Raw genomic sequence first — 25,721 nt, forward strand, 5'->3', positions numbered from 1 at the left:
GGCGCACACACGGAGCATGCGTACTAACACATTATAATCTTACACATGACGTGTCATTTTGACAAAATTACTCATTTTAAGTACCTTATACTTGGGGGGGCTTGGTGTGGCTGTGTGTGTGGGGGGCTTTGTGTGGTTGTGTGTGGGGGGGGGCTTTGTGTGGCTGTGTGTGTGGGGGGCTCTGTGTGGCTGTGTGTGGGGGGGGGGCTCTGTGTGGGTGTGTGTGGGGGGGCTCTGTGTGTGTTTGGGGGGGCTCTGTGGGTGTTTGTGTGTGTCATTTGCGAGATAAAGCTAGTGGCATTGTAAATGACAATGCCATTTATTTATGTTAAAAAAAAAAAAAAAAATAATGTCAAGAGCAATGCCAATAGCTCTAACTTTAACAAAGGCAAAACCATTGCATTGTAAATGCTTGTTGACTTTGTGTTACACACTCTTCTGCATCTCTTGGTTTACATTTTTTACATTCTGCTACCAGTCTACTGTTTGATGGATTATTCTAATTTCATCAGTACCTCAATTACTGTAAATTTGGTCTAGCTTCTTCTGACTACTTGCTCTTGTACCTCTTTCTGTCTGTATTTTATACATTTATTTCTTTTCCCTTCAACTATCAATGCCTCACGTTTTGACCATATTGTACAAACTCCTCACTTTATTTGGATTAATGATAAATTACTCTACATTCTTCAGGATTGTACAATTGCTTGTTGATTTATTACAACTCCTCCTTTCTTAAGCGCTCTGTGGATGATTACCTTCCACTCACACCTGCGCCTATTCACTTATTTTCTAGAGTCATCTCTCAATGCCTCCGTCGTTAGCCATTTCTTCTACCGCTTTTCATCATTTAATCTGTTACAGAATAGTACACAATGGTCGATCCTGAGGGATATGGGCCTCGAACCAGAGCTGGTGGACTTTTTATATGCTATTCATAAAAACAATTCTGCAGTTGCTAGGTATAATTGTAATGGGGACCTAACATCGACCTGGGATGTGAAAAGAGGGGTATGCCAAGGTTGCATCCTGGCCCCTCTCTTATTCACACTATACATAAATAAATTGGGAGGCTCCTTAATAGCTAACTGCAGAGATATCCCTAGATTTGGCAACAAGATGATTCCTGCATTATTATATGCAGAAGATACTGTTATTTTAGCAAGAACGGCAATGGGCCTCCAATCACTTTTAAACGCTTTTATAGTTTTTATGCATTCCCTAGATTTATCCATAAATTTTAAAAAAAATCACACACAATGTCCATTGGCCCTGAAAAGTCCCCAAAAAAAGAAAAAAATCTATTTTAAGTGGATAGAGCTAACAAAGGTCCCAACATTCCCTTACTTAGGAGTATTCTTTGACGAAAATGTGTCATGGTGCCCACAAATTGTGCAAAAAAAAAAAAAAGAAAATTCTTGCAAAAGCGACAGGGGCCACATTAAATTTTGCAAAAAAAGTTGGGGTTTAACCTATTTCGTACGTTTACAGGAAAAAACGATCTGGCGGCCAGAAATTCTCGGTACTGGCACCCACTTTCTGGAACTCCCTCCCCCCCCCCTCTCAGATCTTCTCCTTCATACATGGAGTTTCGCAAAACTCTAAAGACTTTTCTGTTTGACCAAGCTTTTAGTTCTTAGTCCTCTCTTCCCCACAGTTTGAAATCCTATAGCGCCAAGAAACTGCTTAGTGAATGTGCGCTCTACAAATAACTCAAAATTCAAATTTCGGCCCTGATTAAAATATATAAAGAAAAATGCGTCTCAATGGCCACTTATGGCAGTGACATTTGGGGATACATAGAGGGGAGGGGCATTCAACAGGAGTAAAATACATTTTTATGTAAGGTTTTGGCAGTTCCTTTTTCTACTGCCTCTTACATAACACACGAGGAACTAGGGATGGGATATATTACAGATCAGATTGCAGTAGCTCCTTTGATGAGATGGATGAGAATCTGGGCAAGTCCTACTACTAACTTAAATCAAATATTAATCACTGATTGTTTGGCACTAGATAGAGCAAACATATCCCCTGGTTCAGATACCCAAAGGATTTGACAGCCTGGTTAGGTCGTCCTGACTTATTTTTAAGCCCCAAACCCATGGACAAAGCTGCTATTAAAACATAAGACTGCAGTTTTTAGGTCTCGGCCTGCGTAGGCTACGCTTGCGCAGTCTCGCTTGCGAGATCTTATGTTTTCCAGAGTGGGGCTTGAACCCGCCCCTCTTCTCCATTGGCTGGCCTCCTAAATGCTGGCCAGCCATTGGAGAAGAGGTTTGTCCTTTAATTTAAGATCTGTCTTTTTCAGATTGAGGGGCGTGTTTTTCTGATAATTTCTCTCCTCTTCCCATTGGGTGGAACTTTACATTCCAGCCAATGGGAAGAGGAGAGAAAGAAACACACACCCCATTAGGAAAATGACGGGGCGTTTCTCCGAGGCATTTCTGCTTGACCTCGGAGAAACATGGTGGTGTTACCCCTGAGACTCCGTTTGGTTCGTTGCTCCGACATCATCCTGCGGACTAGGGTGGCGCTGACCCTCCAACCCTGCTGATCCTGAACCCCTGCATCACTGGGCACCTGTTTATCCTTTTACTGGCGGCCGCGCTCTCACAGGCGCAAAGAAACGGACTGCAACATCAGCCAGCGTGTCTGCTGGGCCTTCCTTGGCGGTGCGCGACCTGGGGCTCCAGGGCGGGGCTGTGGACTGGAGACGCGATTCAGCCTGGACTGCTTCGCCGATGCTGGGGTGTCTCATCGCCGATTCCTGCTGCCCGTCGGAGGTCCCGGCCTGGTAGGACGGTGCGGTGTGTGGCAATTAGCTGCGGGGTTGAGAGTGCGTGTGTCGTACGGCAGGGCCTGCGGTCGCATTCCTTGCTGGTGAGCGCTTGCTCTGACACGAATACCCTCACTGCCTGTCTCGTTTGAACCCGGGCCCGCGACACTTTGGTACCTCGCCCGGGATGCCCCTCATCTGCAGCTCCTGCCTGTGCCTTGCGCTGCTGGTTTGCCTCCTTCCTTCTTCATGGCCCCTTGTCTGGGCCCCTACTCTAGCTGAGCTTGAAGGTCGCCTCCTCCACAGTGTTTACGCTTCTGGGCGGCTTTCTTGGGCCGTGGACTCCTTACCTGCATCTGTCCCGCTGTGTGGTCAGGGGTGGCTCGGCCGGCTCAGTCATGGGACACAGGTGGCACGCTCCACACATTTCTGCAGCCTTGATAACCTGGCCTCATTGCACCGGGCCCTCAGGCTCTCCAATCACTGCAGGGGGCCCACTCAGTGACTGCTAGCTCCTTACCGGGGTTCCGCTCTGGCCGTTTCAAGCCTCCATGGCTCCTCCGGTTTATTTTACTGCCCGGCGGCATGCTCCCTCACTATTTTCTTTCTCGTTTTTCTTGCCTCTGTTTTCTGCTTGTGCTAGTTTTCTTGCCTCTGTTCCCTGGTTGAGCTCTCTTTTCTTGCCTTTGTTCCCTGGCTGAGCTTGATTTTCTTGCCTCTGTTCCCTGCTTGAGCTCGCTTTTCTTGCCTCCGTTCCCTGCTTATCGTTTTTTCTTGCCTCTGTTCCCTGCTTGTGATCGTTTTTTTTGCCTCTGTTCCCTGCTTGTGCTCTCTTTTCTTGCCTCAGTTCCCTGCTTGTTCTCGCTTTTCTTGCCTCTGTTCCCTGCTTGCTATTGTTTTTTCTTGCTTCTGTTCCCCGCTTGTGATAGTTATTTCTTGCCTCTGTTGCTTGGGGCGTTACAGGGCAGAGATGGGCGTGTGGCTGACCTAGACTGAGGGAAGCAACGGGTGAGCTCTGGGAGTTGGTGGGGGCCTTGAATAACCAATTTGTAATTAAGGAGACTCCCTGGGGTGAGGGTGTGTGTGTGTGTGGCTCTGTGTGACTCTGTGAGTGTGGCTCTGTGTGTGTGTGGCTCTGTGTGTGTGTGGCTCTGTGTGTGTGTGGCTCTGTGTGTGTGTGTGGGTGTGTGTGGCTCTGTCTGTGTGTGTGTGTGGCTCTGTCTGTGTGTGGCTGTGTGGCTCTGTGTGTGTGTGTGTGTGGCTGTGTGTGTATGGCTCTGTCTGTGTGTGTGTGTGTGTTTGTGTGTGGCTCTGTCTCTGTGTGTGTGTGGCTCTGTCTGCGTGTGTGTGGCTGTGTGTGGCTCTGTCTGTGGCTCTGTCTGTGTGCATATGTGTGGCTCTGTGTGTGTGTGGCTGTGTGTGGCTCTGTCTGTGTTTGTGTGGCTCTGTGTGTTTGTGTGGATCTGTGTGTGTGTGGCTCTGTGTGTGTGTGGCTCTGTGTGTGTGTGGCTCTGTGTGTGTGTGGCTCTGTGTGGGTGGGTGTGTGGCTCTGTGTGTGTGTGGGTGTGTGTGGCTCTGTGTGTGTGGGTGCAAATGCAATAGGTCTCGCATTTGCGAGAGATTAAGCTATTGGCATTGTAAATGACAATGCCATTTATTTATATGTTTTAAAAACAAAAATAATCTCATGAGCAATGCCAATAGCTCTAACTTTAACAAAGACGAGACCATTGCATTGTAAATGCTTGTTGTCTAAGCGTCAGGGTCTGAGGGAAGAAGAGGAGCTGCAAAAACCATCTGTAAGACGGTACGCTACATTATCTTTGAACAACCAAGTCCAACCCTATTTATTAAGTGTTGGTAAACCTTTCCATTGTTTTATTTTAACAAGATTCCGTCTGCAGATGGCACATTGGATTCTATCTGTCCCTCTGGGTTTCTTGAAACCCGGCACCTTGAAAACCTGTCACTTTGACGATTTTTCCGAACAGGACATTATTCATTTTGTCTTCTTATGTGATTATTATGCCCCCCCCCCCCCCCCCCCCCCCTATGTAAGAAATTTGTCTTATCACTGCTTAGAAACTGCAATTTTGAACAAGCTCTATCGTATCTTCAGATGCTAGCTTCTCCCATGGTTTGTTTTGGAATGGCTAGTTTCGCAATTGGGGCCATTCGGCGTAGAAAGAAACGAAGCTTTTTAACTTGATTATATGGTGTCTAGTATGTTTTTATTAGGAGGCTCAAATGTGCAAAAAATGTTAAGATCATCTTAGCTCCTGAAATGTTTCTATTGTATTAAACATTTTATAAAATGTTTTTATTTGTAGGTAGAATCGGCCATGGTACCCTATATGGATGTTAAAAATTGATGTGTTTGAAGTCTTATGTTTCAATATATTTTGCTCTTCCATACGAATATGTGTTACTTTTTAATACGAGTTTAGCTGACAGCACTCTGCACTTTACATAAAATATGTACTGTATGCTTAGCAAAGTTTGTATGCACTTTAATTATTTGCACATTGAATCCTGTTTACAAAGTTTCTTTTTTATGTCTGGATTCTTATGAGCTGACCACCAAGTTAATACTATGACAGGTTTATTTTTATAAATGAAATGTAATTTTTAATGTATTGTGTTCTTTTATGACATTAAGTTGCCGAATAAAGCATTCTTGACGGACTGACTGAATAGTACACTGTACTTTCTCCAGCTGATGACTCGTTCTTATCCCTCTTTGCCTGTATCTCACTTTTTGGCTTATTGATTCTCAGGGTTTGCTTTGATCCTCACTCGGATGGAACATATACCGTGGGTCCTGAAGGTTGTCTTCCACGTGTTTGGTGTCAGCTCTCTGTTGGAATGCATCTGTACTACAATATTTACATGTTTGGCCTCACAATGTGTAAGTTGTTCTATGTGGGTGTTGTTCATTCTCACGTATAGGGAGGCATTACATATTTTCTTCTTTACAAACTCCTGTAAGCAGCTGAGGTGGACTTTAAATTCTATACTAATACATTCAGGCATTTCACTGATGTGTACAAATGTATTTTCAAAAATTGACCCCATTGCATTCCAAAGTCCAACGATATGAAACCCCTTATTCCCTCCCTTTCTTACCCCTACACCCATTAAATTCAAAAGTTCGCAAATAGGTGGCAAAGGGAGGAATTTTATAAACATGATTTTTAATACAGTGTCATAGGACCAAAACGGGCATAACATTTCTTTCTTTTAAGTCAATGCTGATGTGATTTGTAGGCAATCTGCAGGTTACAGATTCTTATATTGGCAGTGCCCACCTTTTATGCTTCTTAACTCAGTAAAGATAGGTAGTACCAATAAGCCAAATAGAGAATATCGGTGACAAGACCCCAGAACATTCTCTATAGCAGAACTCAGAGTTTAGGGATACGTGCTAACAGGGTGATGAGAGTTGACACATCCCTTCTGCTCTGCCACTGGATGTGGAATTAATAATGTTTGTATCACTTCTTGCCTTGTTGGTGATCTCTCCCATCCCGGAGTCCTGCTGGAATGAAGTTCAATAATGAAATCCACTAGAAGTCCCAATGGGCATACCAGTACATACGCTTTACCATCTTCTCACCAATCCAAAGCAATTATGTAATTGCATGTCCTTTTACTTCAACAATGATTCTATCTGAACCATTTTGTCCACTGTACCTGTACAAATCCAGGCAGCAAAAGAGCACGTTAACAAAACAAGTCAATACAAAAAAAATACTAGCTTTGGTAATAGTAAGACCTGCTATTTGAAGCACTACACATCTGTGAAGGATACAGCACAATGCACTGCTGTAATAACAAAAAAAGTCACACATTTGACCACTGAATGTCACTCTGGGCTCATTTACTCAGCCCCACGCTCCTCAACGCATATATGATCCAGCTGGCCAACATTGTATGGTTCAATGGTGTCGACATAATTTCCTACGCACCCCGTGCAGTGACAGCTGCAGGTTTTCGGAAGGCAGTGGTAGGCAGCGGGTTGCCGCAAGCTCCCTGGTAGCGGTCCCAGCAGCCTCTCACAGCGGTCCCAGCAGCCTCTCACAGCGGCAGGAGCCGCGAGCATTCCACAGCGGCAGGAGCCGCGAACCATCACACCCTCCCGCTGCGGCAGGAGCCGCGAGCGTTCCACAGCGGCAGGAGCCGCAAGGGCTCCATAGCGGCAGAAGCCGCGAACCACTACTCCCTCCCGCTGCGGCAGGAGCCGCGAGGATTTCACAGCGGCAGGAGCTCCATAGCGGCAGGAGCCGCGAATCACTACACCCTCCAGCAGCGGTAGGAGCTGCAAGCCGCAAGACTCTCGCAGCACAAGCACAGCGACAGGGGCGACAGGAGCAGCGTGAGGAGCCTCTGCAGAGGCAAGAATAATAAAGCAGCAAGCAGCCCTCGTCAGTGGCAGCGACAGTGGCAGAAGAAAAAGGCTGCGTGAAACACCCCCACACTGGATGGAGCAGTGACAGCAAAACACAGCAAAAACACCAGCAACCTCCCTGCACAAGTTACAGTAAGGCACGCTGGTCCCCACGCTGGTGCACCAGAGGACCAGGACCAGGAACCCTTGAAGAGTAGCAGTAATACGCCAGCAGCCCAGTACCCCTGAATTAAAAAACTTTTTGCGAAAGTGTACGCAATAGATCACCATGAGATCAGGGAAAATAAGGGAGTCACCAGGCGTCCAGCACTCGAAACCTGAAAAAGAGGGAGAGGAGGGAGAGGACTTAACAGAGGACTTAACAGAGGACAAACCAGAATTGGAAAAGCTTTGTAAGTTAAGAGAAAGGGAGCAGGAACTGTTTTAGGAATTAGACTACAAACAGGAAAAAGACACGGGGGGCAAAACAGAAAAGGATAAAACCCAATTAAACAACCATACCCCCATCAGGGAAACCAGTTCCCCTATTAAAACCAACATCAAAAGCAGCAAATGGGCTCTCATTACCTATTTTTTAAAAGTATGTCACAGCTTATCCCCAGGAAAGCAAAAGATGCATAAGGCAGCCAATGAAGCAAATGAGGCAAAGGAGGCAAAAGAAGCGAAAGAGTACAAGTATAAGGGGGCAGCGCAGACAATGAGATACATAAGGACAATGTCAGTAGGTCAATAAGTAATGAGGACACAGAACATAAGGCCCTTAAGCTGTCTGTATCAGAGGATGCAAGTTGTACTCATTTTATTAAGAGACCATTATTCGCTCATCATGGGCTCCACCAACAGGCCATTCAGGCTGTAGTCCATAACGAATAGGGATTTAAACGGGAGTCAGCACTTACACCCAAACAATGGACTTGCCATGCCCAAACAAATCAACTAAGGCAGCAAAACCAACAACTTCAAATAGCCTAACAATCTGCTCAGCAGCATTGTGAAGAACAGAGCCAGGAGGATAACCTGGTGCTTGATCAGGACAGCTTTGACAGCTCGCATGCAAAACTAAACATACCTGTAGGCCCACAACCTGATCTACCACTTGTCCAGATCACGGGCCAAATAACCAACGCACAGGAACAACTTGCCACAAATCCGAAACTATCAATCAAGCAATTTCAAATAGCACAGCAATTGACGCAGACGTCATGTCAAAGCAAGATAAACGGATCACCTCTCAGAACCTCCCATGAGACTGAACCATTCAACCTAGTCAGCCACCTAGAACCACAAAAATCACCCTCACCAGGACGATGCATTAAGAAACAAGAGGGACAATACCTCAAGGAACAACAAGAAAACCTATCAACTGGACCATTTTGGGATCAGTTATTAGGCACCATGAAGACGATTGGATCAGCTGCAACTATCACGCTGATAAGCTGGATACTCAAGTCGAGCTATTAAATTCACTAGCCTTATACGTGCAGTGAATAGATAAAAAACTACATGACTTAAATGCCATGATAACAAAGGTACAGCAAGCACGGGACATCACTTATTACACGTGTCATTGCCACTAAATAATCGGCAAGCTTGCAACCGTCCCGACTATAATGTCAGAGTTGCTGGGGGTAGTAAGGGACACACAATTAAATTCCACAACTTCAACGGAAGAGGAGCTCAAGGAGGTAGACGGAACCAACAAGGATACCCTTACCACCAACATTAAACCATTAAAAGTGGAAAATAACCTGCCAGTCATTGAGAAAGACTGGGAACGAACAGAGGAACATCCGCATTTAAAAAGCTCAACCCCATTCCTGAATCAAAGCATTCCATCGAAGGCACCGGTACAAAGCAAGGAACAAGAAAGCTTTGCAAAACCTCTTTCAAAACGGGAACGCAAACGCTTGAGGAAAGCAAGGAAAAGTAAAACAAACAAAGTCACCCCACAAGCTTTGCCGACACCAACCCAGAAAAGACCGGATAAAAATAACGAAAGTAGCAGTGACACACTCAGCATGACGAATCATAAAATCTTGGCATTAAAAGAAACCGCAGCCACAAGAAATCACGACGGCAAAAACAAAACAAAAAATGGAAATTTGTCAACTAATAAAATTTATGACATATTTAAGTCGTCGGCTGAAAAGGAAAAAGACAAAGCCAAAAACAAAGAAATCGTAAAATCAGATACAATGCAAACCTCTAAAAACCCAATTATAAAGGAAAAAGAAACCACCGCGCAGGATATAGCAACAAGTGGGAAAGGAGAATCACGGACAAGAAATTATAATAATGAAACTCAAAACAATCCATAGTTCCATAGCACTATAGAGCCTATTGAAAAGATACAACAAGACCAAGTCAAATCAGTCCAGCTCGGTAAAATACATCGACAAGACCCAACAGAACTATTAACAGGGAACCCGATCGATTATAACAAAAAACAATCGCTCACGGCTCAAAGTCAGATAGAATTGATTCCACAATATAAATCGAGAGGAACTCATGACATATTAAATCGAAGTACAATTATAAAGCTACTCAAATCCTTACCAGCCCTGAGCCATATAATATCCAGTGACCTGGAAAGAATTGAATTCAAATCTACTCCTAACCAAATTGGAGTCGAAAAAACAATAGCCATCTGGAAAAACTATTCAGTCACTGAACAGATCTTGAGGCACAAGGAGGTATTCGCAGAATGGGGTATAGAACTAAAAGAGGTGGAACCTCCCCGTTACCAGAGTCCCCTACAACACCCCCACCGGATAGAGGGTATCTTAAAAGGAGCAAAAAGCCCAGAGACTCATGATCAAATAAAGGATGACGTCAAATTCACAAGACAAATCACAATTACAATTTCACACCCAGACAAAATCAAAAAAGAGGTCAACCAACACTGGAGAACGCCAATTACACAACAAGGAGCTGAATGAACAAAATCCCAAACAAAATCAAAAACAGCGCAGGATATCTACATCTGTTCCTGGAATGTGAATGGCCTAGCCTCTAAAATAGGGGGTATTGACTTTGCTGACTTCATTCTACAGTACGATATACTGCTGTTGCAAGAAACCTGGCAGACAACACATACCCCAATTGTAGGCTATAAAGAACATTTACATCTAGATAAAAAGGAGTCAGCCCACGGAAGAGCCAAGGGTGGTTTATCAATATACATTGCCAGAGATATCCGATGGGAAGAAGAAAACATTGACTTAGACTCGAGATGGATGCAATGCATTAAATTCGTAGTTCACATCACTTGTACATTGATAATAATGAATATCTACATCCACCCAGCCCACAAGCATAAGGGGAACATATCCAAAAATTGGCCGCCACTATTAAAACTCTAAAAGCAATACACCCACATGCCAACATAATATTGTCTGGAGACTTTAACATGAACTTGATGCAAGCCCAAGAGAAAAACCTACCAAATGGAATAACCGTCCGGAGTGATAATACAACTAGACGTGACACATCGGGCAAGAAATGCGCTGCATTGCTAGACAAACAAGCATTATACACGTTAAATGGTCGAGGTCCACAAGATAGCCCGGCAGCTTTCACAAGAGTGACGGCAAAATCAGGAGCAATCATTGACTTCACCTTAGCTGATCCAGATTTATTCTCCAGCATCACAAATTTTCAAATAATAGATAGTAGAAAGTGACCACTATCCCCAATCTTTTACATTAATTGACTTTAGGAAAACGTCTCTGCTATCAAGAGCCCTGACGCATTTTACTCAATTGTACAATTTAAATCGGTTAATATGGAATGAAAATACTGTAGATAAAATCATGGAGTCCTGCACAGTTTTCCTGACCCCTACAGGCGCAAAACCATTGGGGATAGAGGCTTGGGAGTCCTTAATTAACAGCTTGAACAGAAAGTTTACACACAGCTCCAAAAACCAAAAAGCGGCCCGGATCAGCGTGTCAGAATTGTATACTAAAGCGCTAAGGATAAAAAACCAAAAATTAAACAAAGCATTGAGACAAATGCGAACTCATGGTCAACAACCTTCCCGGGAGGTCCTGACAACAATTAAACAAATGAAAAGTGACCTAAAAAAAGAGACTCGGGACGCTAAACGTATATATAATGTGCAGTTCTGGACAAAAATGCTCCATGTAAGTCGACAACAAAATTCTAAGCAGTTCTGGGCCCAAATTAATTTTTTATCCAACGGAAAAAAATCGGCATTTCAACTCTGATATAACCGAGCCTGTATGGCGAGCACACATAGAAGCTACATATAATCCACAGACAGCCCCCAGAGCTGCCACTGAAAACGAAATACGGAAGGCGATACAACCAAACCACAGTACCCTCAGTGAGATTTCAACAAGAGAGCAGAGGAAGGCAGAGACATTGAAACCAACCTCGCAGGCCCTAAACCACACGACCAGCAAGCGGTACCTGAAACATCACAGTAATTCACAAGAAAAACAAATGGAAGGAAAATTGCAGCAAGACCACCCAGAAACACCAGAATCCGATCAATTTGTTGTCGATAACCAGATCACACAAAAACAAGTAAAGAACATTATAAAAAAACAGAGATCAGATGGGGCGCCGGGACCCAATGGTCTGCCGAACGCCCTATTCAAAAAAGATTAATCATTTTGGTCCAAACATCTAGCCTTACTGTTTGACAACATTTTGGAATCCCATACCATCCCCGATTCCTGGCGAGGAAGCATATTGCATCCAATATTTAAATCAGGGGCTCGCGCAAATCCCTTAAACTACAGGTTAATAGCCCTCATAGATGTCGAGGCAAAAATTTACGCTGCAAACCTGCTTAAGAATCTAGAAGACTGGGTAGATAATATCAAACTGATCCCCAACACACAGACAGGCTTTCGAGCCGGAATGGGCACGTTAGCAAACATATCCGCCGTCACACTCCTGGCTAACCAATCTATCACAAATTCTAAAGTATTGTATGCGTGTTTCGTGGATCTCAAGGCGGCCTTTGATAAGGTCCCTAGACAAGCCTTGTGGGCAAAAATTGAATCCTGGGGTGCACCCACAAACCTATTGAATGCAATAATCAACCTTTATTCAAAAACCTGGGTTCAAATAAAAATGGGAGATGGTCGAAGTCTAACAAACAAAATCACTACCACCAATGGCCTAAAACAGGGGTGCATTTTGGCCCCCTGTCTATTTATTATATATACAGCTGTTCTAGACTATCACCTACGTTCAACATTAGGTGATCCTCCAAAACTGGGGAATGTGAGAACAGTAAGTTTGCAATATGCAGATGATATTGTGCTGCTATCCCAAATGCATCGTGGCCTACAGCGACTGATAAACAAATTGGTAGAATACACAGACCTAAACCAACTACAGATAAACTTTAAAAAAAACAAAGGTCATGTGTTTTTCCAGTCCACAGAAAAAAATACCAAAATTCACTAGGACGATCAACGGCAACAGCTTGGACCACGAAGGGACATACAAGTATTTGGGATTAACTTTGGATAGCCATCTTAATTACAAGCAACATCAAGAACACCAGAAAACAAAAGCTAAACAACTAATATTTCAGTCAGTCAATTTACTTTATTCGGTTTATGTTCAAACCATAAAAGCATACAAAAAGACAGTTTATATCAGCAAATATAAAACCATGATATATAAAAAACAATTAATGCTCAGGTATATACATATAAAAAAGATGAATAAAACAGTTACTGCTGATTACATCTTAACACAGCAATGAGGGACATACATGGTTTTATGGTATTAGATTATTCTCCTTAGAGTTCTTACGGCTGCGGCGAGAAAATTAGCAATATTAAAAATTTCCCATTCATTTGTCAACATTTGCAGGTAGAGTAAGGCTGGCCTAACTTGCATAAAACCTTCGTTAGTTAAAATTGGAAAAATAAAGCGCTTCCAGATGTCAGTAAGGTACTCACAGAAAAACATAAAGTGCATAGTGTCTTGCCCAGAGAAGTTGTCACAGGTACAAGCCCCAAGATCTTCAGCCCTCTTCCAACCTAACTTATCACCGAGAAGGAAATGGAATTGATTTAGTCTGAATCTAATCAATAAAAATCAGTGATAAGGGTTTGTGACAATACCAAAGTATGGTTCCATGGACAGTGTAGTTTTCCGCAACTGATGAGCCCTTACTGTTGCCTTTTCAAGCTCTCTCTCATCTCTGGCCACAGTAGCTATATGCAGGTATGTTTCCTTGGCCCATTTTATATCTCCCCTTAATAATTTTTCTGGAGTGTTATATAGTTCTGGTCTACCCAGCTTATCTGACAACTTCTGAACATATTTGAGCCAGGGAATTCAATGCCCACGGTCTAGTGCCATACAGTCTTTTAGGATGTCATGATTTAACACCAAATCAGTATTTAGCCAGGTCACTATCCATTTCAGCAGTGGTGCCACTGCGATTACATCTTCAACAAAGCCAACTCCACATTCCTGATGGACGATGTAATTGGCTGTTGATTGCGGGACGGATAGGATTTTCCTAAGAAACCTATCTTCAACCATCTGAACGGCCCTAGCGTTTTTGATGCCCCACAACTATTATTTGCATTTAAAAGCTTGCAAAAAAAACTTAGTGACAGGTCCACTACCCACTTATTAAAGGTTGTGGCATCAAAATGTTTACCCGCAATCACATATGGTTCCTAACTCTTAAATGCAAAGGATGCAACATCCTTGAATATCTCCCAAACCAGCCTCTTCAAAAAATTGTTTAACATCCCGCGCCACATCTCTCAAGACCGGATCAGACTTGAATTTGGGCTAAAAAAATCAGATCATGGCAAGACAGGGAGCGCTGGTCAAATACTATTGGAGAATGCGGGCAGCAGAGGACGACTCCCTGGTACATTATTGTTGGCTGGAGGTCGAAAAGCAATCAAAACTGACTAATTCGGTTTATTCGTTCTTTAAAAAAATCAATTGAGGCTTTAAAGTTAGAGGAAGCATGGCATACTACACCGTCCTACCCGGAGTTTAAACAATTGGTCAACAAAATAGTTAACCAAATGTCTCAAGACCAGGATAAAGCTGCGTTGTCCACGAAAACAAATGCATGGATGGTGCTGCCGACATATAAAAAGCTAAAGCCCCAACCATATCTTTTGGAACACTTTGCAAACCGAATGAAACAGCAATTAATTTTACTGAGACTGGGAGTGTACCCAACTAAAGATTTAACTCCAAAATGGAAACGCACCTGGCTTTCAACGGACTGCCGCCTTTGCGGACAAGGTGACGAATCAGTGCTCCACTTACTTTGTATTTGCAAAAGCGCTAGAAAAGAAAGACACGGAACTTGATCTAGAAAATGCTTAGATATTCACCTCGAAGCAAATATAAGAATAAGAATCAGATTCCTCAAGCTAGAATAACTACTATAAGACTAAAAGGCACTAATTGTACTATTTTCCTTTGTTTTAATGATCAAAAATGTTTTAAATGGAAAGTTTATTAATTAACTTGTATTTATTCATGAATTTTAAGTCACAAGTGTTTACGTGTTTTAGCGGTTAACCCGCACTTTTTATGATTCAAACCAAATCAAAAAAAGTAATTTACTCCTAAAAAAAATATATATAACAATGTTACTACCCGTCAGGGAAGGATTCCTGCTTGTTGATGGTAAACAGTGGTTTAATTCAGAAATATTGCTAGAGCTATCATGGAGATTGCAGCTTATGTTCACTGCAGTAAACTTCAAAGTAGCTAAATGTAAAATCTAAGAGCAGGATTCAAAGTAGAACTCATTGGCAGGGGCATGCTTCTATTGACTTTTCCTATGTTCTTTCCTCAATCCTGATTCATAGTGGTTTTGGTGAGCTGATTATCAACCTTAGATTTGCTCTAAACTATGATCTAGAACCATCAAGATCGCAGAAGAGGTTTTGGTCTCTCCCCTACTGGCTGGGATCCTCTTAAGGAGACACTACACACATTTCCCATGTGTATTATTGTGCAGAGTAGCACCTTGTGTATTGGAAGGAGAACTCTTTCCTCTGGCAATTGAGTGGTGAACTAAAGAGACCATCTTTGTATCCTGTCTTAGACACTAAGACACATAATTCATGAGGAGCTGTACAAGAGGTGAGGTCTGGAAACTCATCAAACAGAAAAGGGGTCTTCAGTTTATAACACTGGATTACCTCAAAGTAAGTGAATTAGGAGAAAGGGTATAGGAATTGAATAAATACTGGGCTATAAAAGGTGATGTATACAGATGAAAATTGATCTCATTAACTGTACTCATCTCATCAATATCAGCATTTCATCAGGTGCACAGTATTGATTTTAAGAGACCTCATCTGGAGCATTGTTTTCAGTTGTTGATACCACATGCATAGGATTGTGTCCTGTTCTGGTGGGAACACCTGGGGCACAATCTGAAGTTTTGGTGGCCACATCTTCAAACCAAATAGAGATACAGGTGATATTCCAGAGAGACTGATGATGAAAAGGACACAAACGTTCTTTAAAAACAAGCATTGCAAATGCAATAGGCCTCGCATTTGTTGGAGTTGCAGTTATTAGCATTATAAATGCCAATGTTTTTTAGCTACTGGTTCAGTTGATGGCGTGGCGCACAGCTAGTGGTTGTATTTGGTTGAATAAGGAGTAGTTTCTGTCCTGTAACTCCAGTTCTGTAGTAGGGGTATCTCTGTTATAGTCATAATCTAGTGAATAGTCCCGCCCATGTGCGTGGACCCCGGCAATCAAAAATAATCTCTTAAGTTGTCAAAATAATGCAGAAACTGCAAAGACACTTAAGAGAAAATTTAAAGACAAATAATGCAGCCTATATCCACAGGCTACACTGTCCAGTACTTCAACTAGAAATTCCACCAAAATTCACCACACACAGTACAGCCTGCTAGTTTCTACCATAGAGAAACCTGCCTCCCCCAGTCAAAGACTCAGGAATGATAGAGAGGAAGGCAGGGACAGACAAGCCCCATAGGCTGCCATTATGTGGCTTAAATAGGATACTGTGCCTTTAAGAGAACTTTCCAGAACTTCTCCCAGTATCCCAGAATGCATAGCAGGTCCCTCTTACTTCAGTTCTTTTTGAAGGCGAAGCACGCCAGACCTGTCGCATTCTTGTATGATGAAAAAATCTCCACCGGGGAGGAGGGCGGGCGCTTATGACTATAACAGAAATACCCCTACTACAGAACTGGAGTTACAGGACAGAAACTACTCCTTCTGTAGTAGGGGATCTCTGTGTATAGTCATAATCTAGTGAATAGAATGGCAAGCCCATCCCCACACCAAAGCGGCGGTGGAGAATAAATACATAACGCCACTACTGTGCGAACAAATTCCGCAGCGAAGCCTGGCCAACCTGAGCGTCTGCCCTGGCATCAGTGTCCAGGCAGTAATGCTTAGCAAAGGTATGAACCGACTTCCAAGTGGCTGCCTTGCAGATTTCAGCAATCGGCACGTTACGGAGCAGAGCCGTCGTGGCAGCTTTGCCCCTGGTGGAATGAGCCTTAGGCTTACCTCCTAAGGTCTTATTAGCCTTTTGGTAACACAATTGTATGCAGGACACAATCCACCTAGAGATGGACTGCTTCGAGGTCGCAAGACCCGTCCTGACCGACCCATAATTGATGAACAACTGGTCAGACCTACGAATATCCTTGGTTTTATCCAGATAAAATTTCAACACCCTCCTAACATCCAGGGAATGGAGAGACCTCTCCGCTGGGGATGAAGGGTTCTGAAAAAACGTAGGCAAAGTTATAGTCTGGTTGACATGAAAATCAGAAATAACCTTGGGAAGAAATTTAGGGTGAGTACGCATAACAACCTTAGCAGCATGAAATACAGTATAAGGTTCATTACAACACAACGCCTGAATTTCACTCACCCTGCGGGCCGATGTAATGGCCACGAGGAACGCCGCCTTCCAGGACAGGTGCTGCAACGAAGCCTTATGAATAGGTTCAAAAGGCTCCTTCATCAATCTGGACAGCACCACATTCAATTCCCATGAAGGCGAGGGAAGCCTGACAGGAGGGAATACTTTCTTCAAACCTTCCAGAAAGTCTTTGATCACAGGGATCTGGAAAAAGGAAGTCTGTGAAGGGCATTTCCTGTAGGCAGTCAATGCAGCAAGATGAACCTTAATGGAATGGACATTAAGGCCAGACTGCGCCAAATGTAAAAGGTAAGGAAGGATGACATCTTCCTTGCAGGTCGTAGGATCATGGTTCTTAGACTGGCACCAGATACAAAACCTCTTCCACTTGTAAGCATATGAAGTCCGAGTGGAAGGTCTCTTAGACTCCTTCAGTATGTCCATGCAATCATCGGGCAGATTCAGATGGCCATATTGCACTATCTCAGGAGCCATGCCGCCAAACTCAAAGACGAGAGGTTGGGGTGTAACATCCGTCCCCCGAACTTCGTGAGAAGGTCCGGCCTGCACTGCAACCGAATGTGAGGAAGGAGAGACCGGTGAAGTAGGTCCGTGAACCACCACTGCCTGGGCCACTCCGGGGCGATGAGTATCATCCGAGCTCTGGACCGGGCCAGCTTGATGAGCACCGCCGGAATCAGGGGAATGGGAGGAAAGGCGTACAGAAAGTTGTTCGTCCAGTTGATCCATAACGCATTCCCCAGAGTCCCTTGTTGGAAGTATCTGGAGGCGAAGTCTCTGCACTTGCTGTTTTCTGCGGTGGCGAACAAATCTACGTCTGGAGTTCCCCACCTTGCGAAGACTTCTCCTAGTACTTCGTCGTTTATGACCCATTCGTGGTTTTCCTGCAGCTGTCTGCTCAGTGCGTCTGCCTGAACATTCTGCACACCTGGTAGATGGGTGGCCGTTATCGTCAGTCCTCTGGCCAGGAGCCAGTGCCAGATCGTCTGCGCCTCCTGCGACAGAGTGCGCGATCTCGAGCCCCCCTGCTTGTTGAGGTAATACATCGTGGTGGTATTGTCCGTCTGTACAAGCAGAGAGTTGGTCTGGAAGGACGGAAGAAAGGCCTTCAGCGCCAAGTGAACAGCCCTGAGTTCCAGGAAATTGATGTGATACGTGGCCTCCATCGGTGACCACGTGCCTTGAATCTGTAGAGTCCCGGAGTGGGCTCCCCATCCCAGAAGAGACGCATCCGTCACGACAGTCTGCGTGGGAATGTCCTTGTGAAAGGGAACCTCTCTGAGGAGATTCTCCGCCGAACACCACCACTTCAGAGACTGAAGAGCATGCAGCGACAGTCGAATCTTGTCGTCCCAAGATCCTTTCCTCTGATCCCACTGGTCCTCCAAGCACTCCTGCAACGGTCTCATGTGCAGCCGTGCGTGTGGCGTCAGGAAGATACAAGAGGCCATCGATCCCAGTAGAGAAGACACCGTCCTCACTGTTGTAGATGGAGTCGTCATAAGAGCCTGAGCCTTCCGAAGGAGTGATAATCGTCGCTCTTCCGAAGGAGACACGCTTGCTGACAGCGTATTGATGGAGGCTCCCAAGTACTGTATGCATTGGACCGGAGTCGGGACAGACTTGGCCATGTTGATGTGCAGCCCCAGCTTGTTCAAGAGAACGCACGTCTTCTGGAAGTGTGCTCGTGCTTCCAAGAAGGAGGATGCCTTGATCAACCAATCGTCCAGGTAAGGGTAGACGAACACCTTGTTCTTCCTCAGGTGTGCTGCTACCACCGCCATGCACTTCGAGAACGTTCTCGGCGCAGACTTCAGTCCGAATGGGAGTACTGTGTATTGATAATGATTGGTGCCGACTTGGAACCGCAGGAACTTCCTGTGTTTGTGTGCAATGGGCACATGGAAGTAAGCATCCTGTAGGTCTATAGCGCAAAGCCAGTCTCCCTGTTGCAACTGAGGATAAATCTGATGCAACGACAGCATGCGGAACTTTTCTCTGCAAATCCATTTGTTTGCCTGTCGCAAATCCAGAATGGGCCTGAACTCGTTCTTGTCCTTTTTGCGAACCAGAAAGAACCGGGAGTACAGACCTCTTCCTCTCTGAGACAGAGGTACATCTTCTATCGCTCTTTTCCTTAACAGGACATCCGCTTCCGCCTGAAGCTCGCGCAGCTGAAACTGCGAGCCGACCGGGGGAATAGCCGGAGGAGGGCTGGTGAACCGAAGACTGTATCCATTGCAAACAATATTCAGCACCCACTTGTCCTGAGTAATTTTTCTCCACTCTGCCAGAAAAAGTTGTATGCTTCCCCCTACCGGAGTGGGTAACTGATCCGGGGGAAGTAAGTTCCTAGGGCCTAGACCCCGCCTGGCCCTTGGGCGCCGGAGCCGACTGCTGGCCTCCCCTGCCCTTCTGCCGCTTCTGTAACGGCTTACGGAACGGCTGCTGCTGTTGCGAGTGCCCCGAAGCCTGTCCTCGTCCACGGCCTTGTCCGCCGAACCGCCGTTGGAAGGGGCGGTACTGCTTCTTGTTCTCTTTGGGCTTCTCCAGGCCCACAGCAGTCAGCGTTTCGGCCTCCGCCTTCATGCGGGCCATTTCATCATCCGCATGCTTCCCGAAGAGGGTCTCACCGGAGAACGGCAGATTGGCCACCCTCTGCTGTGCGTCCGGTTTCAGGGACGTAAGCCGGAGCCAAGCGTGGCGCCGTTGGTTGATCCCGTGGCAAAATCCGTGAGCCGCCAACAGGGAAGAGTCCGCAGCTGCGCTGATTATCTGGTTGGCCACCAGCATCCCCTCACTCAGGACTTCCATGAAGTCTTCACGCTGCTCCCGGGGCAAATGCTCCGCAAAGCGCTCAAGGGAGTCCCAGAGGGCGCGGTCGTAGCGTCCCAACAAAGCCGTGGCACTCGCCGCCTTCATGGAGGTAGCGGAAGTTCCACAGACTTTTCTCCCCGCCGAATCCATCCACCGTGATTCCTTGTCCGGGGGGACCGTGGAGGTCGGGGTGGTGGCATGCTGCTTGCGGGCCGCCGTGACGATGACGGAGTCAGGCGGGGGCTCAGCTCTCAAAAAGGCCGGATCCGAGTCGGGAGCCCGGTACTTCTTTAGTAATCTCGACGGAGCCGCCCTCGTCACCGCCGGGGTGAGAAACAGAGCCATAGCCGGTTCTTCCAGGCCCGGCACCAGGGGCAGGAGAGGACGAGACAGATGCTTCTGATGTAGAGTCTCGAAAATGACCGACGTCTTTGGCGTAGGCACTGTCAGGGATATGCCTAGCTTCGCCGCGCCCCTCAACAGGACGTCCTGAAAGGCAACCAGGTCATCTATCGGGGACACTGGTGTCCGGTGACCCCGATAGGGTAGGTGAATAATCCCTGGTCCCAGAGGACCTCGTGTGTGAGCGAGATTCGCGCCTCCTATGGCGGTGCCTCGATCGCGTGGATGATCTGTGCCGCGATCTCTCCTTCCGCCCAGAGCGAGAGCGAGACCTGCCAGCTCGTGGGCGCTCGTTTGGTTTACGTGGAGGGGTCTTCCGTGGTTCATCACGGGGTTTCTTCGGTTCCTCCCGGGGTTTTGGTTTCGGAGTCCCCTTAGGAGGAACAGGCAGGGACGGCAGGGAAGTGGACCTCGGCGGAGGAACCTTCGGCTGCGGTGTGGGCCCATGCAGAGGGATCGGAGGTGGAGAAGGATCTCCTGAAGGCAGCGGTGGTTTGGGTGGAGGGTCCTCCTTAGGCACGGGGGGAGGAGTCGGAGTCCTGGGCCGAGACGGAGTGTACACTTCCTCGTACACCGAGCCCGGTGATCCCTTAGGCGAGGGGTGCGGAGAGCCATCCCCATCAGCAGGCGACCTCTTCCTCTTGCGACCTCCACTGGAAGCAGCGTGACTCCTGGGACTAGAGTCCCTTTTCCGCCGTTTTGGAGAGGGTGACCCCTACTCCTCGACGCTGACCGCTGTCTGCTGGACGCAGAACGACGCTTCTTCGGCGTCGAATGACGTCTCCTGGACTCCGGCGTCGAACGCCGTCTCCTCGGCGTCGACCCTCTTCTCCTCGGCGTTGAACGCCCACCCCTCGACGTCGACCTCCTCTTTCGCGACCTATCCCGTCGTCCTCTCGACGTCGGGCGGCCCGCCCTCGACGACGAGTGCCGCCGTCTTGATGTTCCCGACGTCGAGGAGCCCCTCGACGTCGATCGGCGATGTCGCCTCGACGGCGATCGTCGGCGCCGCTTCGACGGCGAGCGTCGATACACGTCACTGTGCCTTCGTCGACGGTAGGAAGATCTCGACGTCGACGAGCCATCACGCCGTCTCGACCCGGAGCCCCGGGGAGAAGGGGAGCACGCCGTCGTCATCCCTCTCGACGCCGTCGTCGATGCCATCGACGTCGACGGAGAATGGGACCGATTGCTGGACTTCCTGCCCCCGGGGAGCCCCTTGGGGGCCTCAGCAGAGGCAGAGGGAACCTTCCCAGGCTGCCCAGACCCACCTGCAGCCCGCAGACGCCTATCCTCCAGGCCAGCCAGCCTGATCTTCAATCTGTCCCTCAAGGTCCGAGCAGAAAGCTGCTGGCAGATTACACACTCCTCAGGGACATGATCTTCCGGAAGGCACACGATGCAGACCTCATGGGGATCACTCTTGGCCTTCTTCCTCTCACATGCTGGGCACTTCACAAAAAGGCCAGGCATCTTGGAGCCCCAAAACACCTACAAACAGCACAAAAGGGAGAGGAGAGCACCAAGAAATAAACTAACACTTTTAAAATTCAAAAGTGCAAAAATAATTCCAATAAACCCTTGGGAAAGGGAGAGCTCAATGCCAGGGTCCTGTAAGCAGGAGCCGGAAAAAAGAACTGAAGTAAGAGGGACCTGCTATGCATTCTGGGATACTGGGAGAAGTTCTGGAAAGTTCTCTTAAAGGCACAGTATCCTGTTTAAGCCACATAATGGCAGCCTATGGGGCTTGCCTGTCCCTGCCTTCCTCTCTATCATTCCTGAGTCTTTGACTGGGGGAGGCAGGTTTCTCTATGGTAGAAACTAGCAGGCTGTACTGTGTGTGGTGAATTTTGGTGGAATTTCTAGTTGAAGTACTGGACAGTGTAGCCTGTGGATATAGGCTGCATTATTTGTCTTTACATTTTCTCTTAAGTGTCTTTGCAGTTTCTGCATTATTTTGACAACTTAAGAGATTATTTTTGATTGCCGGGGTCCACGCACATGGGCGGGACTATTCACTAGATTATGACTATACACAGAGATCCCCTACTACAGAATGGGTTTTGTAGATGTTTGTGTTAATGTTTGGAAAGTTTAAGGTGCTCCAACGAGTGACGTGACGTCCATTCCCGTCGTAATAAAGTACTGGTTCAGTGCGTTACACGAGACGTAAACACATCCTTGATGATGGGCACACTCTTGGGGTTCGTCATATATAGACAGACTCCATTAAAGTTTTGTGAGTTGATTTATTTATTATTCATAAATTCTTCATATTCATTTTCTCACGAGTATATTTTCAAAAAGTATATTTTCAAAGAGTTTTTCCAAGTTTTATGATTAGGTCACAAGGAAATTATTTGTGATGGTTTCAACACAATGCTCCGATGCATTTTGGGCTGGAAATGCCCTTTGTCTAGGAGCTCTGAAAACACAATGAAACGCTTTTACCATCGACAGTACAATAACAAATGTAAAGTAACAGACACATAGATATGTTTGCCTCAGAGGGAACGGGTACACAAGCGGGAGGGTTTGTGAACCTTATAAACCCATGTGGATAGTTGTGGTGGGGGGATACGAGGGGGAGTGAGGTGGGAAGGGTTAAAAAAAACGCGCACTTACGTGTCGTAGTCACACGAGTGAGATAGACCCTGTAGGGAGAAATGGGTTGAACGGTGGTTAGAAAACAGTGCCGATCCAACGTTAAACAGAGCTAACGTGGGTCGCGGTCGGAGCTCCGACTTACTTGAGGGTGAAATCGCGAGTCGAATCAGGGTTCCATGGCGGGAGGCCGCCGAAAGCTAGCGAAGGCTGTAGCGGAGTTGGGGACTTGTGGTGGGTGAACTACGCGGAGTTATGGTCGCGGAGTGGAAATGTGAACATGAAAGAAGGACTGGGGTGAAGGAAGAATTTGGCGGCCATCTTGGAACGGTGTGAGGGAAGGTGTGGGTAGTAAACAAAGTCTGGAACTTTACTCTCAAGCTGATATGACAAAAGAATACAGGGTGAAACATGAGTACCACGGGGGGTACTATAGATAGCAACTAAGTTCAGTCCGATCATGAAGACCGTGGGGTTTTAATGCCTGCAGTCTGTAAATCCATGCGGTCTTGCGCTGGAGAAGGGCTTTGTTCTCTTTTCCTTCTTCTTAACGAACAATTTCTAGGACTAGGAATTTGAGTTGAGCTACGTTGTGATTGAATTCATTGAAGTGCATAGCAATGCTAGATTTCTGGTTGTTGGTGCGAATGTTAGATTTATGTTCGTTTAGGCGTACTTTGATTTTCCTTGTGGTTTTGCCCACGTATATCTTCCAACGTCCTGGCAATTAGAGGTTAAATAACGTTAAGGCAATTATTGAATGTCCTGATGATGGTCCCCATGATTTAATAGGGGGACCGAAACGCCGTCGACCTGTCTAGCACCCTATACAAAACTTGATTTCTATGTATTGTAATGGTGCTCTATCGACACTTCTGTACAATTGGATTTTAAACAGAAAACGTTTGTTTGCCTTAAAAAACCCTTCTATGTTCCTAAATCTACCTTCTGTATTTGCTCCGTTAGTGTTGGGCACAGGCTTGTGTACCACACTGGTGAATTGTGGAAGGTATTCTCTCTGTATGGATCAATTGTTTATTGAGTAAACTTGAAAGACCTCTGTCCGGCTGGACATGTCGCTCCAAATATAGATTTGATTCTGTCTATATTTATTTCCTCATATATTTTTTGAATGCATGGGACCACTGTTGTTCTAAAAAGTACAGGGCTTACATGCACAACGTTGTTAACCATGAATGTGAGAAACTACAAACTCCCTCTCATCTCCTCCCTACGGGCAATTGCCTACTTTCAGCATCGGGACATGGGTGAGTTCAGTTACACTGTCAATACCCTCCTGATGGGAGTCAAACAGGAACAGTTACCGTAACACAATATGGCCTATAGAAGTATCCGTGATGCATCCCTTGCGTACAAGGAAGGAGAGAAAATGTATTTATGTTCATTCATTAACAGTTGCGTTGTATCTGGGTATGGCACCAGCTATCTGAGTCTTTCTAGTGGTTCCCTAGTATATAACTGATTCAAGTGCATTAGGATTAGTGCTAGGGTTTGGTAGGTCTAGGGTCTTAAAGGATTCTAGCAGGGTGTCCCACTACATTGCTATCCGTAATCCCCTGTATTCTTCTCTCCAGAGCACCCCACTTTCTGCCTTCCCCCATTGTAAAACATCCTCTCGCCAAATCTACCAAACCAGAGTAAAGGAGAGAAAAACGCAAAGCAGTGGAGTTGAGGCTCTAGAAGTTTTGAAGGTAGATATTCAGACAAGGCAGACAGGGCGATGTCAGAGCTCATGGCCGATAAATTCCACAGCATATGTGCTTTGTCTAACAAAGCAACTAGGATTGTTACTGCTCTCCTCCATCTGTGTTTCAAAAGTGATCAAAACAAAAACTACCAATTCCGCTGGTTCCATGAAGATGTGCGAACATACCTTCAAGACACTCCTGAACTTAGCTGGTCCTACAAAAGAGCGCTGGTTTGCTCCGTCTACCACGGACTTCCTAAGGGCCAAAAAACCTTTCCTCTTGACCATATCCCTTGCATCTGAGAGATGGAGATCCTGGCACCCTTCCACTGGACAGACTTGACTTTCCTCATGTGTGCCAAAATCAACTTAGAACATGAGGGGACATAGCAGTCTTAGACCCCAGGGTGGGCATGTTTGATCTCAAAATCTCTACCAAACGAAAGACTCTGGACCGACATGAGCCACTTTTCCAGACATTCCACTGCAGAGGAGCCTTTAGATTCACCATCTTCTGGAGGACCAAAAATCCAAAGATTCCCACGCGTGTTGCAATCCTCCAGTCCATCATTTTTCATTTGAGAGAGGTTAGCATTGTGTCGGATCTAGCCAGGCTCTTATGTTGAGCAGACATATGATCTTCCACCATCCCAATTCTAGTCTCGGCATTGGATACTCTGAGATTAAGGTTTTTAAGATCCTTGTGAATGTCAGAGACCTCAACTTGTAAGAGATCGGTATTGCTTTCGTGCTTTGGGCTTTGTAATTCACCTTGTTCAGTTTCTTCAAAATAGCTTCTAGTGTAGTGGAGCTGTCCTGCTTTTCCTTTAAAGGAGGGGGGATTTTTGTTTTGACCTGTAGAGGTTGCCCTTACCTTCCTCTCCTTGTCCTTTGAGTCAGTCATTGTCAGCCCAAAGCTCATCAAGAAATAGGGTGGTCACACAGTTTCAGAAATATCAGGTTTACTTACACAGGGATGTCACAGACAGTGACCCAAATGGGTGAAAATAACGCTGATTCACCCAATGGGAGAATGGGCCTGCAGTGATATGAATGGTCCCAGCCAAAACCAAAGCAAGAACATGAG

General features: G+C 46.0%; 2 protein-coding genes across 10 annotated transcripts in view; one reads left to right on the forward strand and one right to left on the reverse strand.

Moving 5' to 3' along the window:
- The window catches only part of NMNAT1 (nicotinamide nucleotide adenylyltransferase 1), a 243,300-nt gene that overhangs the window by 116,493 nt on the left and 101,086 nt on the right, over nt 1–25,721 (reverse strand). The gene's annotated exons all lie outside the window — the stretch shown is intronic.
- Nucleotides 1–25,721, forward strand: part of LOC147710673 (uncharacterized) — a 134,075-nt gene that overhangs the window by 54,876 nt on the left and 53,478 nt on the right. Inside the window, exon 4 of the mRNA XM_086921380.1 lies at nt 5,557–5,687. Within this exon, the coding sequence (XP_086777506.1) occupies nt 5,557–5,687 (131 nt within the window). The remainder of the gene's footprint in view (nt 1–5,556; nt 5,688–25,721) is intronic.

Source organism: Lissotriton vulgaris, chromosome 5, assembly GCF_964263255.1.
Source record: "Lissotriton vulgaris chromosome 5, aLisVul1.2, whole genome shotgun sequence".
Lineage (NCBI taxonomy): Eukaryota > Metazoa > Chordata > Amphibia > Caudata > Salamandridae > Lissotriton > Lissotriton vulgaris.